The 15,887-nt window shown below is 37.8% G+C and overlaps 1 protein-coding gene across 2 annotated transcripts; it reads right to left on the reverse strand.

Moving 5' to 3' along the window:
• Positions 1 to 3,571: 3,571 nt before the first annotated feature.
• On the reverse strand, positions 3,572 to 15,812 carry ERH (ERH mRNA splicing and mitosis factor). Of its 2 annotated transcripts, XM_081118049.1 has the most exons (5): positions 15,653 to 15,812; positions 13,853 to 13,923; positions 13,449 to 13,536; positions 9,869 to 9,989; positions 3,572 to 4,069 (listed from the first exon to the last, which is right to left on the reverse strand). In XM_081118049.1, the coding sequence occupies exons 1-5, from the start codon at positions 15,795 to 15,797 to the stop codon at positions 3,967 to 3,969; spliced, it is 528 nt and encodes a 175-aa protein (XP_080974175.1). In that variant the 5' UTR covers positions 15,798 to 15,812; the 3' UTR covers positions 3,572 to 3,966. The 2 variants fall into 2 exon arrangements, with proteins under 2 accessions (XP_080974175.1, XP_080974176.1); XM_081118050.1 differs by lacking the exon at positions 13,853 to 13,923 and having other exon boundaries at positions 15,653 to 15,764.
• Between the last annotated feature and the right edge of the window lie 75 nt (positions 15,813 to 15,887).

Consider the following 15,887-nt stretch of genomic DNA (forward strand, 5'->3'; position numbering starts at 1 on the left):
CTCCTGCTGTATGGACAAATCTGACCTTGGGTTAACTTTTAGCTCTGGCTATGTTCCTAAGGAAAAATGATGGAATGTACTAGGAAAGATTGCATATTGTACAGACAACTTCTAATGGGTAACTTGTACCTAGACTGAGTGAAAACTGTAAATATCTGGTGGGAAGAAATAGCTTTGTGCTTTTCTGATGCAGTGACTCATAACTGGAGTATATCTCTTACAGCAACCTAGAAGCTGTCTATGGAGTTATTTCAAGAGATTGTGGCTGCTGTTGTATACTAGGCTTCGAAGCCAGGGTAGCTCTTGAACTTATCTTCTCTTCTGAGCCACCATTTGTCGTGTGCGCAGAGACTAATTCTTGGATGGCTATGTTAACTGCCACAAGGACTACTCACTCCCATGAGAGAGAAACACAATGATGCTGGGTTGGTGAGCTGTCTTCTGTGTCTATATGCCTTCTTAAAAAAAATTTCTATTTTAGAAATTTTAGAAATAGATTTTAGAAATAGATTTTAGAGGGGGAGAGGGATAGAAACATTGATGAGAAACATTGATTGGCTACCTCCCGCATGCCCCTCACTGGGGATCAAGCCAGCAACCCAGGCATGTGCCCTGATCAGGAATAAAAAAGGCCTCCTGGTGCATAGGTCGACACAACCACTGAGCAACACTGGCCAGGCTCTATATACTTTTGAGTAAACGGGTGACAAATGTGACCTATTCAGGTCTTGTGAATCCAAATACTTGAATTTAAAGTTTCCTTTGATAGGCAAGAGACCCCATTACTTACCTTACACCTATTCATTTTGTGGGGCTCCCAATGCCCCTCCAGATCTTTTATTTTTTTAAATATATCTTTATTGATTTCAGAGAGAGGAAAGGAAAGGGAGAGACAGAAACATCAATGATGAGTCACTGATCGGCTAGCCGGCAACCCGGGCATGCGCCCTGACCGGGAATCGAACCCCGATCGCCTGGATCCTAGGTCGACGCTCAACCACTGAGCCACGCCCGGGCCGGGCACCCCTCCAGATCTTTTGAAGTTAAGACCATGTCTTTCTCATCTGCAAAGTTTTTGTGGTACTGCTGTGTGATCTGGGTGAATCACTTGAAGAATCTGAACCTGTATTTTCACCATTAATAGAGAAATAATTATTTCCTACTTCAAAGAGTTGCCGGCATGATTAAATATTAGCTTTCCTGGATTAAATATCAAAATGTTTCCTAAGCAGTAAATACCTGGTGGGAAGAAATGCCAAGTGGCAATGCCAGTATCATTATGCTAATATATGTTAATATTCCTTCTTCTAAAAGGATCTCTACAAATTCAGTAATATTTATTGAACAGGTCATATATTAATCCTGATTTTCATTCCAGTCTTCAAAAACAATCTGATATAAGATGGGCCACACTGGTATGAAGCTGATGCCATACTAACAACTGCCCTGCCCTCTTTCTCCCAACTCAAAGTCTGGTCTGCTTTTAGGACAGTAAAAAACTGTCTGCTCATCCCTTGTGAAAGTAAAACAGTTCACCACCATTTCCACCCAAACGGGAGTGAGATATATAACTTGTTCAAACAATGTGCAAGGCATTTAGTGAGTTGCTGAAGTATTTTAAGCAAGAGAACTGCAAGTGAAGTGAGCTGGTTAAAACCTCCCTTTCCCTGGGCAGTTCTTCTCAGTGGTTAGAGCATCGGCCCTCGGACCCAAGGGTTGAGGGTCCGATTCCCGGTCAAGGGCATGTACCTCAGTTGCAGGAGGCCAATCGATGTTTCTCTCTCTCCTCCCTCCCTTCCACTCTTTCTAGAAGTCAATGGAAAAAAATCTCCTCAGGTGAGGATTAAAAAAAAAATTATAATAAAATAAAATCTCCCTTTTATACTCCTGAAACCTCTTAGATCAAATGCTAAAAGAAAGCAGTATTGTAGGAAATATCTTAGAAATTTCCAAGCACATAAAATCAGGTGAATTAAGAGAACCAGGAACTTTTTAACTTGTCTGGTAGGTTTCACCTTTACATACCAGCATAAAATATCACTTTATAAACAGAAATCAAACCTATTTTACTTGTGGTCGGGGAAAGGCCACACAATCAATACTCCGACTCCCTCACATGGGAACAGTGGCTGTAGCTTGGCCAAACCACTAAGAGTTCCATCAGACATCACCTTAACAAAGAAAAGGCTTTTGCTTCTCCTCTTCTGTGTAATACTAGGTACAGTTAAATGTGTATTTCTCCATATTTGTTACAGCCCCATTCTTCCTTAAGCCTTATAAAGTATGATTCAAAATGCTTACCTCCTTTTTGCTCTCATCACCCAACACCTAGGACCCAGATTCTTTTTAAAAAAAGTCTTTATTGATTTTCAGAGAGGAAGGGAGAGGAAGATAGACAGAAACATCATTGATGAGAGAGTCATTGATTGGCTGCCTCCTGTAGGCACCCTACTGGGGATGGAGCCCAAAACCCGGGCATGTGCCTTGACTAGGAATCAAACCACAATCTCCTGCATCATAGGTCGATGCTCAACTGCTGAGCCAGCTAGGACCCAGATGTTTTCTCACATTCCACAAAAAATTTTACTTTCTTCTGTAAGCCTAATACCAGAAACTGTATTGTATCCAAGAATCAAGGGACCCCATTCTCTCCAGATGTGCTCTAGAGTATTTTTCAGAAATAAAAAAATAATCATATCTGTTAGAAAAATAAAACTATATTTATAGGAGAGGCCAAGTGAAAAGTAAGACAATCTCATTTGCTTTTGGATCTATTTTTTTTCTATGGAAACATTTTGGCTTTAAAACTGGGCTGGTTCACATGAAATAACTACAGCTATACATAATTTTGGTGAGGAATCCTAATTTCAATAATCCTTTGATACAGTGATGACATTAATAGAATTATTATTCTGTAGAAAAAGTGAGCACACACAAATACTAACTTATAACTTGATGCTGCATAAAACAAGAAAAATAGTTATGGCCCTAATGTAGAAGTGGGATTGGAGACAAGGGGAATATAGGGACATTCATGAAACCTCCAAAAAAACCCTGCCAAACTTCCAGCATATAAAGATATTATTGGTTAACAGCAGAATCAGGAATTGTCCACATACTCATTGACTGGAGGTATAATATAGTGTATGTTCAAGTCATAATGTGACCACACTTTACATTAAAAGCATTATCTTGTACTTTTCTGTGGTCTTTCCCTCACCCTTATACTGCCATACAAGAGTGGTAATCAGCATTCTACTGCTGAAGGCTATGAGAAGGGCACAAGGACTTCCCACAGAGAGTACGTAACCAAAGATAAGCCAGGCTGCTGCTACAGACAAGCCATGTCATCAGAAAGTCTTTCATAATGTTTTCGTCCACAGTGGGTACAAACCTTGGGTCTACAAATGAAACTCACAAGGCTAGGAAAATAAGGTGAAAGCTTGCTAGCTTCACATAACTCATAGCAAAATTAAAATTAAAATTCTGCAGCAGTCTATTGGTTTGACACTAATAATGCTTTGCAAGAAAATTCAATGCTCAGAGACAAAAAAAAATCAATCGGAAAAAATATAACTAAAGAACATTTATTTGTTTTTCACTAAGACTTTATCTCAGGACATAATTAAACTGTGTCACCACCTCCCACTCCAACTTGAAGAAGGGTTAGTACAGTGAATGTTATAAAGCAGATACGAAGTTTTTAAAGGATTGTAACCAACATTAACTGACAAAGAAAAACTTCCTTCTAAATCATAACAATGTTTAAGTAAAAAAAGAGAGGAGAAAAAGGGGGGGATGGGAGTTCAGATTGAACAAGATCCTCACATTTCATCTAACACATTCAATCCTGGCTAGAGTGTACCAAAATGGAAACAGGGTTACTATAATACAAAACTTCCACTACAGATGGCTGTACACACCTGTGTTCCAAGCCCACCCCAACCCCCAATGCTTCCAACACAACTATTTCCCCGCCTGTTGGGCCTGCCGACGAAGGAGCACGTAGATCTTCTCTTTAATCCAATCTTTGTTATAAGGCTGGTATGTCTGGGTATCAGCTCGGTAACTGAGGAACAGAAAAGTAATAAGCAAAGTTATGATGACTGACTATTGTCATGTGTTGTTTTTTTTTTTTTAAAAAGAAAAAACCCAAATTACAGCTGCTAAATGCTGGCACAGATACACACATATTCATACATGAACTTAATAGAAATGTAAAAGAGCTGATTACATAACACATTAAATTTTTAAGCAATATCAACTGTAGATCACTTAGTACAATTTTTTTTTTTTTTAAACATGTCTTTATTGATTTCAGAGAGAAGAAGGGAGAGGGAGAGAGAGAGAGACAGAAACATCAATGATTAGAGAGTTGTCATTGATTGGCTGCCCGCAGCCCGGGCATGTGCCCTGACCAGGAATCAAACCTCCATCTCCTGGATCTTAGGTCCATGCTCAACCACCCGGGTGGGCACTTAGTACAATCTTAATAGCAGAAAAAGAAACCAAGGCCTGGAGATCCTGGAGATCTTAAATGAAATGCTCAATGCGTTTATCCATCTACTTCTTAAAAGAGTATGAAGAGTATTACCAGAAACAGTGTTCTTTCTCCTACCTAGTTACTATTTTTATGGTTCCTTTAGTGATTAAAAAATAAAAACCAAACAGTAGTACCACAACTTCAGATTTGCTAACTTTTTTCCAAATTAACTAACAACCCTTTAAAAACATGTTACTGCCACAAAGATTTCTTCCCCAAAAAGAATTAACAGAAGGAACCTCTTAACCTATATTTTAGGATTTGCTTTTCTAAATAAACAATGCTAGAGGCTGGCCAATAGGGAATTATTAGAAGACATGGCAAGCTCAAAAATGGCTCTTATCAGTAGAGAAGGGTCAGGAACAGCATTAGCAATGACACTCCAATGGGACTCTAGGGTTTTAGGAGTGCAAAGTATCACTTAATAGCCAATAAGGTATCTTTAGAGGACTCAAAAGATAGAAACATTCATCTGATCTACAACTGAAAACTAGCTGGGTAAGCAATAAATTCATTTTTGGAGTAAAAAACTAAAAAAGATTGCACAAATAAAAAGCATATCCCAGTGTTTCAAAGCCATGTATACCATCTGGTAGAAACACTGCATGGCATCCAAGAGAGGTAAAGGTGCAGTTTGCCTAAAAAAAAATACCATAGGGATACCTTAGGACAGCCATTTTTAACTGGTGTGCCGCAAGAATTTTTAGAACTTGCAATACCTGACTATTTTAGGGGCATTGACCTCTTTCCCCTTAGACTGTCAAATAAAAAAATGACAACAGCCAACAGTATAATAACCGTCTGGTGGGAATGAATCAAAATTATACTTTTTTTTTTTTTTGGTCAGATAAGCAAAAAGTATACTTTTTGGTGTGCCACAGAATTTCAGTTATTAGTTTATGTGTGCCATGAGATAAAAAAGGTCAAAAATCACGGCCCTAGGAAAACAAAAAATCTAATTTATCAATTATTGTTTCATTTTAGCCAGAAGTTTCATTTTTTACCTTCTTAGCAAAAAGTTACATAAATACCAATTAAGAAGTTGACAACTTGTGGGTATAGCTTTAAGTGCTTATCTGAATCAACTCAATCCTTTTTACAGCCCTGTGGGAGTAGATACAATTATTACCCTTTTATAAAGAAGAAACCAAGGCTCAAAGAAGTATAGTGACTTATTAGCTGACTTTGGGCAAGTAGTAGAAGATTCAATACTCCTGAGCAGAGTCCTCACTGATAACCACTGAACTCCAATTTTTGGTAAGAGAAACAAACTCCAAAGGCATTGTCATAGTCTTCCCCAGTGGGTTATTAAAAGTGCACAAGCTTTCTACTTTTACAAAACGCTTAATCAAATAAAAAGAAACATTTGGCTTTTTATTAATGCCTGTTTGTTACAATGAAAAAATTCTAAAAAGTAAAAAAACCAATTTTCTTTGAATATCTCTTTTTCATGCTTCCTAATTTAAAAAGTACTAATCTAGTCTACTTCAAGGAATGGTAAAATAGACAACAATATTTATATTAAAACTGGAAAAGAACTAAGATCACTTTAGTAGTGAACATTTAGGAATCCATCAACTTACGGGCTATTTTCCAACTCAAGAAAAAGCAATAATGCTTTCTTTATGGAAAGCTGTGTGTTGATGGCTGTTAACTGGTGCTTGAAAATGAGACAATTAAATGTTAAGTACATTTATAAAATCCCAAGCTGTTGACACAGATGAATCATTTAGCCTAGTGTTATGCTCAATGACCGCAGGTTCATAGAAGAACAGAAGCTATGAGGGCTAAGAGGTGAAACTAACCAGTGTCTTCACTGCTATCAGGTTGTCTTCCTCGTTAGGAGTACCTCCTCATTACAATAACTAAGACTAAAAATGTCCCTTTTATCTGTAAACAGATAAAAACAGCCTACATATTCAAACAGCTGTTATTTTCAGATGTCACCACCAAGTAAACTTAATAACAAGTACACAATAATTTACAAACCAAAATTGGACTTGCCCTGGCCAGTGTGGCTCAGTTGGTTGGGTCCAGTGCACCTAAAGGTTGCCGGTTCAATTCCCCATCAGGGCACATGCCTGGGTTACAGGCTCAATCCCCAGTAAGAGGGAGTATAGGAGGCAGCTGATGGATGTTTCTCTCTCCCTCTCCGTTCCTCTCTTTCTCTCTCTCTCTAAAAAAAAAAAGGAGTAATAAAAATAAAAATATATTTATTTTTTTTTAAAGTCTATTGATTTCAGAGAGAGGAAGGGAGGGGGGAGAGAGAAACATCAATGATGAGTCACTGATCGGCTGTCTCCTGCACGCCTCCTACTGGGGATTGAGCCAGCAACCCTCGCATGTGCTCTGACAAGGAATTGAACAGCCATCTCCTGGATCATAGGTTGATGCTCAACTGCTGAGCCACACTGGCTGGGCAATAAATATATTTTTAAAGAAACAACAATGAACAAACCAAAAATGGACTCAATTCCTGGTCTAAGGAGTAAACAGCTTAAGTCACAATCCCTGAAAAAGGGGAGGGGCAGGATGTGCTAATTATCATAATGACATACTTGCAGTGTATCTCTTAAAACCTTTTTTACTTTGTGATTTTCACTGTCAAAAAACCCCAACATAACTCCTCTTTATTAGTTAAAAGTACAATTTAACTCACTTGTGGCATTTGAAAACTATCATTCTAGTTGCGGCAAATTTTAAATAACCAATCGACCAGTAATTAAAAACCCTGCTCTGACTTTGTCACTCTATGTAAAAATAGAGTTCCTCCTATCTAGCCAATACTGCTGTGCTAAGCAAGCACTAGATCCTCACAGGTAGCCCTGTGAGGTAAATGTATCTAAATTTTCCCAATGAGCAAATTAAGGATTAGCAATATTAAATTAACTTGCCCCAGGCAGCCAGCCAAAGACAGAGTCAGCATTCAAACACAGCTATGGCTAATTATGAAACTCCAGCTAGCTCTTAACCAAAACCTCAAGGTGACTAAACCATCATCCTTAGCTTTAAGTAACTCATCACCCCATTCCCTGTTCTCAACATTAAATTCTAGAAAGTATGTATGTTATGGGTGATTTCATATTCAGTAGAGGAGTCTGCCTCTCAGTTCCTTGAACTCTTCTTTCAATGATCTTGTCCCTTTTCCTTCCTTGGTCAGGTTCCTATGCAGTGGAACCTTGGTTCTTGAATTTAATTCATTCTGGAAGGCTGTTCAAGAAGCGATTTGTTCAAAAATCGAATCACTTTTTCCCATTAAATAATGCAAATTGAATTAATCCATTCCAGACCCCCAAATGAGTCCGTTTTAACCTTTCTTGTATATAGTACATGTCTAATATACTGTTTATAATCTATAAACAACAGTTCTTTTCTTAAAATTATCGAACCCCAACCTACTAGCCTTAAACAAATCATTCAACACTCATTCCAGGGGTGTCTTTCAGGAGGTCAGCATGCAGCATTTTCACTTTTTCATATAACACTGCCTTCTGAATGCTATCACTAGTTGCTTTTCGTTTATCCAAACCAATTACTATTTTTCTACTTCAACTGCCAGTGATGTTTCATGAGGACTTTCACACCCTTAGCAACATCAGCACTCTTGATGGTTCTTTACCTTTTAAAATTGTGCCAATTGTCCATTTCTCCAGCAACAAAAAGAAAAAAAAAAAAAACAACCACGAAAATATTCACAGCACATTTCCTGAGATGTTAGTTTAGCGGCAAACCAACTTGCATCCTCTCCTTTGTGGCCTGAGAGATGCCTTTTGTCATGCTAACGTATCAGCATGAAAGAGTTGTCTGGTCTTGTCCCACAACCAACCCCAAGTGAGACATTTTTTTCCGTGAACTTGGTGGAGAATCGAAGAGATGGCAGACCTTCGAAGACAGAGATTTGACTACCTTGTCATTACTATCAATTTCAATATCCCAATTTCAATCATCTCACATTCAACAAACCTTTGACCCCACTGGGACCTATAATTAATTGATCCTACCTCTGTCTCCACCCCACCCCAACCCCCACTTACATTTATTTCATGGTCACTCAGTCCCTTGCATATACCCTCAACTTTTAACAATGTATTTGCTAATTATCTACCTGTAACTATCGGGTTAAGAGTCACTAGGCCCTGGCCAGATAGCTCAGTTGGTTCAAGTATGGTCCTGCTATGCAAAGGTTTCGGGTTCAATCCCCAGTCAGGGTACATACAAGAATCAACCAATGAATGACTAGGTGGAGCACCAAGTTGATGTTTCTCTCTCTCCCTAAAATCAATCAATAAATAAAAAAAAGTGACTAGGAAAAAAACCATTATCACAATGACTTATTTCATTTTAAATTCATTACCAGATACCTCATAAATCACACATTTCCCTAATCCCTCCACCCTCCTAGATTACTTCCTACCTCTTTTCACAAACCTGTAACACCTCCTCCCTCACCCTTAACTCTAAATGGTGTCCATGCTTCCTATTTTCCTGATAACTAATTAACAATCAGAAAATAATTTCCCCAAAGTTCCACATCTGCCTGCACTCCCTACTTTAGTATTAATTAACTGTCCAAGATCCTAACTAAAGCCATCAGTCTCTCACTATCTACTAGATCATATACCATCATTTCTCTGCTCTCCTTGTTGGCTGCCTACAATTCTACTTTTCTCATTAGCATAACTGCAGCTTTGCTGGCCTCTTACAGCTTTCTGAGCTTTTTATATTAAAATTAGGCCCTACATATTTTTCACCACTGAAAAACATTTACTTCTAGCACAGTATCTGGCCCGAAAAAATTTTAATTTGACAAATTTCTGAAAATAGAAAACACATGGGTTTAAAAAGTCTCTAACATACCAAAATATACACGGTTAACATTGGGTAGGATTAAAATTAAATTCCATATCAGTCCTGCATATACTTACATTTTAAAAATAGTGTTATGAAGACAAAATAACCTTAGTTTAAATCCAAAGTCAACTGTGTTAAGGACAAAGACTATAAGGCGGAAAAAAACTAAGAAAAAAGATTGTTTGGTTTAAGAAACAAAGAATCAGGACTTTGAACTTCTTAGTTTGTATCCTCTCTGCACACTAACTGTATTAATTAGCAAAGTTCTTTAGATTTTCCTGTGTCTTTATCATCTTTATATTGCCAACTTAACTTACGAGCCATATGTAGATGAAATATTAATTACTACCTAGCAGTCAAAATGCAAAGATCAGTGTCAGGCATAGAGTTAGCTCCCAATACCATAAACCACCTCAAACAGATGAATAAACAATAGAAAAATACAACTTAAGAGACATGGTGGTAAATACTTACACAAGACAGCTGAGGTCTGCCAGATCATCAATAAAATCAAACAACTGGCTGATATCGTATGTGATAGAGGGGCTGTTGGGATTCATTCTCTTCAGATGTTCTTCATACATTTTACAAACGCCTAAGAGAATGGGGGAGAAACCAAGATCTTACAATTGCATAGACTTTGGATATCAGTAGTGTTATATGATGGTATCACAATACTTATTTTGATAAACTTGGGCTGGGAAAAGAAAGTAAGCTGGTCACATCTGTTTTAACTGTTACTAGTAATTTTATAAAAAGTGTACAGTGCTTGCTTTGGCAGCATATATACTAAAATTGGAACGATACAGAGAAGGTTAGCATGGCCGCTGCGCAAGGATGAAACGCAAATTCATGAAGCATTCCATATTTAAAAAAAAAATTTATAAATTCACCAAAATGTTGGTATTTTGTGCCTTGATAATAAAATAAAATGATTACTTCGAGCCACTGGATCTAAAAGGACTTTAAAGACTTGTCATATGATGGTTCAAACAAGTGAGGACTAAATTATGGGTCTTATCAGGTTTTTCAATAAATAAACATTCCTAAAGCCTCAGAGTAGAGAAAATTACCACACTTGGGAATGATAGATATTTTTCTATTTTGCTTTCAAAATTTGATGCAATGCAAAAAAGATACCACACAGACAACAAAAAACAACCTCCCAAACAAAAAACAAAACAAAATTGGCAATGAGGAGATTATCGTAACAGTATCTAATATCCTTGATTCCAGATTCAGAGACTTGACTCCATTTCCTGAACCCTGTCAAACGAAGATAATAGTATCTTCATAGAGCTGTTGTGAAGAGTGTGAAATAATGCATAAAAAGCACTATCACATGGAATAAGCACGTAAGTATTCAAATATAAGTAATAAGACAAAATGAGCGAAGTCACTGATAGAAATCTTATAGTAATATAATTATCTAAAGAGTACATTAACTTTTTTACTCAGTGACACATTCCTCTCATTCCTACAAAATGCAAGCGTAACCTTTCAGTCCATTCCTACTTCAAACACTTACACTGTCCCACAGCTACTATCGTACTTAATGGTGAAAGACTAGATGCTTTCCCACTCAGATTAGGAAGAACACTACAATATCTATCTGTTCTTGCCGTTTGCATTCAACATTGTACTAGAGGTGTTGGTCAGGGTCATTTGACAAGAAAGAAGACAAAATAACAGGCATTCAGATGGGAAAGGAAGAAGTGCAAAGATCTCTGTTCACAAATGACATGATCTTGTATATAGAACATCCTAAGAAACCCACACACACACAAACCTATTCGAACTAATGAATGCAGCAAAATTGAAGGACCTTTTGTAAGATCAATACACAAAAATCAATTGTATTTCTATATCCAACAATAAACAATCTGAAAAGAAAATAGCTCCAGGCCCTAGCCGGGTAGCTCAGTTGGTTAGAATGTCGTCTCCATACACCAAGGTTGTGGGTTCAATCCCCAGTAAGGGCATATACAAGAATTAGCCAATGAATGCATAAATAAATGGAACAACAAATGGATGTTTCTCCCCAACCCCCGCTCCTCTCTAAAAAAAAAATAAATAAATAAAAAATAAAAAAAAATCAACAAATTTTTTTTAAAGAAAAGTTTCATGTATAATAGTATAAAAAATGAAACTCTTAAAAATGAATTTAATAAAAGAAACAAAACATACAAGAACTACAAACTGTCATTGAAAGTAAAGATTTAAATAAATGGAACAATATCTTGTGCTCAGGGATTGAGAGACTTAATGAATATTATGATGGTAATACTCCCCAAAATGATCTATAGCTTCAATGCAACCCCTATCAAAAGTCTAGCTATTTTTGTAGAAATAGACAAGCTGACACTAAGTTTGATAGGAAATAAAAGGGACTCAGGATAGCCAAAACAATTTGTTCCAAGAACAAAGTTGGAAGACTCAAACTTCCTGATTCCTAAACTTACTATAAAACTACAGTAAAAGTTGGAAGACTCAAACTTCCTGATTCCTAAACTTACTATAAAACTACAGTAATCAAGACAGCATGGTAATACTTATGCATAAATACAGGCATAGAGATCAATGGAATAAAAACAAGAGTTCACAAATAAACCCATATACTTATGGTCAACTGCTTTTTCACAAGGATACCAAGATAATTCAATGGAGAAAGAATGCCTTTTCAACAAAAGGTGCTGGGACAACTGTATGTTCACATACAAAAGAATGAAGTTGGGCTCATATCTCACAGCATATATAAATATTCACTCCAAATGGCTCAGACTCCTAAATGTAACAGCCAAAACTATAAAACCTTTGCAAGAATCCTCATGACTGAGTAAGGCAATGGCTTCTTAGCTATGATAGCAAAACCACAAGTAATAAGAAAAAAATATATAAATTGGAGTTCATCAAAATTTAAACCTTTGGTGCTTCTAAGACACTATAAACTGGTGAACAAAACAGATCCAGAGACATTGAAGCATGCAACAGACTGATGTATTGGGCGGGTGGGGGGCCTCAGGCAAGAGATTAACCAAAGAACTTATAGGCATATATGCATAACCCATGGACACAGACAATAGTATGATGAAAGCCTGGAGAGGGGGCAGGAGGGGAGGGTGTCACTGGGGGTGGTGGTGGCAGGACATCTGTAAAACTTTCAACAACAAATTTAAAAAAGAAAACCTTTGCAATAAATATATCTGATAAAGAACTGTTATCCAAAATATACAAAGGACTCCTAAAACTCAACAAAAAGAAAACAACTTGCTTGGCTGGTATGGCTCATGAACCAAGAGGTCACCGGTTAGATTTCCGGTCAGGGCACATGCCTGGGTTGCAGGCTCAATCGTGCAGGAGGCAGCCAGTGTTCAATGTCTCTTTCTCACTGATGTTTCTATTTCTCTGTCCCTTTCTCTTCCTCTCTAAAAGACCAATAAAAACATATTGAAAAGAAAACTCAATTAAAAAACTGGCAAAAGGCATGGTGCCAGCTACCTAGAAGCTGTCTCTAATTATTATAAGCAGCTTTTCCCCCATAGGTCTATCCATTGTTGGACCCCAATGAACAGATTTTAAGTAGAATCCAGTTAGCTTTGGATAGCAACAAATTCAGGACATGCCTAGCAACCCAGCAGCAGCAAAAACAGTGACTATAAAATCTTTATAGGAAAAGAATGGGCAATTTGTTAGGAAGGATGCAAGGCATACACAACTGGCTTAAGTGATGTAATGATTAAATATAAGAATGAATGCAATTAGTGATGATCTAATCTATGTGCTCTCATCTAATAGTTCACTAAGAGCTAATGGTTCTTTTCAGGATGGTGTAAGCTTATCAAATGCACAACAATTATACTAATTTGGTTCCATTTGCCTTTATTCTCTGATTTTTATTTTCTAACACCATTCCTAAATATCTACTTCCTTTGCTCAAATGAAGAATCCAAGAAATCTGAAGGAAAAAACAAACCCAGTTCCTAAATGAGATATATTCTAATAGTGAATGCCAGGAAAAAAAGATTTCTACCCCTTGACTAGTGTTTAAACTCACCTTCCATGCATTCATTCACTGATTCATAGTCAGCATAAGTTCTGCCTTCGGGCCTCTTCGTAGGCTGTACCAGTAAAATGGTGTGAGACTGCGAGGGAAAATGTTATTTCAATATAAGGTTCTAATTCATACTTGAGAAATGCATAGTATGATATAAAATCCTTCATGGCAAATTTCACTATTTTCAATATTTACTGCATAAAAGCAAGGATTATAAATTACTAAAAACAAATGACCAAATTTACAAAACTGTCGTCAAAATGATTATTTTTAAGTGGCAGTGCTTTCCTGTTACCAGTTTAAGATCATACTACTTTCCAAACCAGTTTTGGTTACTTTCTTCTTATTGGAGCTATTTTCAGAACATTTTGGTTTTATTAAAAATCCACATATACTTGTCTTACAGTTTTTTTCTTCTTCTGGACAGATTTAGTCCCTGATTTCCTTATGGTCCTCTTTCTTGGGAGAACAACCACTACAAAATATGTTTTAAAGTTATAAATATATGCACAAAATATAAGTACATTTAGGCAAATATACATATTTATATAAACTTATTTGCCACAATAGAAAAATAAGATTGTGAAACCTGGTTAGAAAAAATTTTTTTTGCAGAATTACCTTAATGAAATTCCTATTCTCAGGTTACCAATCAGCTGTGATTCACTCCAATGAATGTTAATCTGGCTGTTACCTTTTTTCAAGTCTCATAAACATGAACCCTATATTCTCAGTAGTTCCACTGAGGAAGAAATACTCCAACACATTTTGCTCATTAGCTTTGAAAGAACCTAAAAAGTAAAAGTATTTAAGACTTTTGAACCACTAATAGTTCATTTTTTAAAATGATTTTTAAAAAAGTTTTTATTGGTTTCAGAGAGAGGAAGGGAGAGAAACATCAATGATGAGAGTCATTGATCGGCTGCCTCCTGCACGTCCCCTACTGGGGATCTAGCCTGCAACCAAGCATGTGCCCTGACCGGAATCCAATCGTGACGTCCTCTCAGCCACTGAACCACGGTGGCCGGGCAGTAATAGTTCGTTTTACATACGAATTCTAATTTTTAATCCTATAAAGAATTATCACTGGTATTTATCCAATGAGAATGGGTTGATATTAACTGCTGTCACTTTCTCAGATTTTAATCTAAGCACTTTAACACAATACCAAACAGTGACACAAATGGCAAAGAAGGAAACTCAGAGATAAAATGACTTGCCCAACGTCACATAGCTAGTTATGACAAAACAGGAACTGGAAACAATTAGTAGTCCTCTTAGACTATGTTGGGTCAAATATTGAACTATCTTAATTTAGAAAAGTACAACCTGAAAAAGTGCCTTCTTAACAATAGCTGCATAACTTATGAACAGTAAGTAACTGCAGCAACCAGGAAACGAAAGTTGAAGTAACCTCTTCAAGCTGAAGATGCCCTATGAGCATCTCCTTTTTGTGGATTAAAAAAAAAAAAAAAAAAAAAAAAGAAGCCCCCTCACCCACCCACTCCACTAGTATTTGGGTCAGAGTCTAAGGAACCTGGGCCCTCAAGCTGAGCCTATCTTTTCAGCCTCCATTTCCAAAAGAATGCAAATACGGGTAAGAACAGGCTTGAGGGCTGAGAGTAACTCCACACCAGGCATCTAGGGAGTATTGGAAAAGAGAAAAAAACTGTGTGTGTGTGTGTGTGTGTATATATATATATATATATATATATTTATATATATATATTTATTTTTTTTTTAAAGGCAGAGCACAGAAAAGTGAATAGTTGCGAAAGCACACTACAAAGCAAAGACGACCTTTCCTGGCCCACACCCTGGGTGCAATAAATTCAAACTGTTAGCTTTGGGAACAGGTTTTCAGACATTCCCTGGGCCATTGTTTCCACAGGAGGCTAGGGCGTTTGAAAGGAAAGAACAGCATCCCTACGTGTGCCTCTACCAAGCAGCCATCGGGAGAAAGCGCATCCTTGGCACCGCACGCCCCGCCCGACCCAGCAGGAGGGCGCGCAACCATAGGGCGGACCCGGGCTCCAGGGCCTAGTGCCAGGCCCAGAGTCTCCGCGGCGGGAAGGGGAAGGGTCGACCCACAAGCCGGAGGGCCGGGAAGCAGCACGCTCGCGCTAGATGGGTTGGGTAAAAGATGTAAGGGGTAAGGGGTACCGGGGAGGTTAGGGGTTCGGGGAGCCGCAGCCCTTTCTCACCATCGCGCCAAACTCTTTCGCTACAGCCGCCGCCGACACCACCGCCACACACGAGCTTAACCACAACGCCGCCAACAGCCAACCCCCGCGAGAGGAGCCGACGGAAGTCGTCAGAAACGCGCCGTGAAAAGAGTCTTTGGACCATAGAGTCTCACATACTTCCGGCAGCTAGAGGAGATTCCGGCTCTGTTTCAGCCATCTTGGATAAGGGCGATGAGATACATAGGAAATCTTT

This window comes from Miniopterus schreibersii, assembly GCF_964146895.1.
Source record: "Miniopterus schreibersii genome assembly, chromosome: 1".
Taxonomy (NCBI): domain Eukaryota; kingdom Metazoa; phylum Chordata; class Mammalia; order Chiroptera; family Miniopteridae; genus Miniopterus; species Miniopterus schreibersii.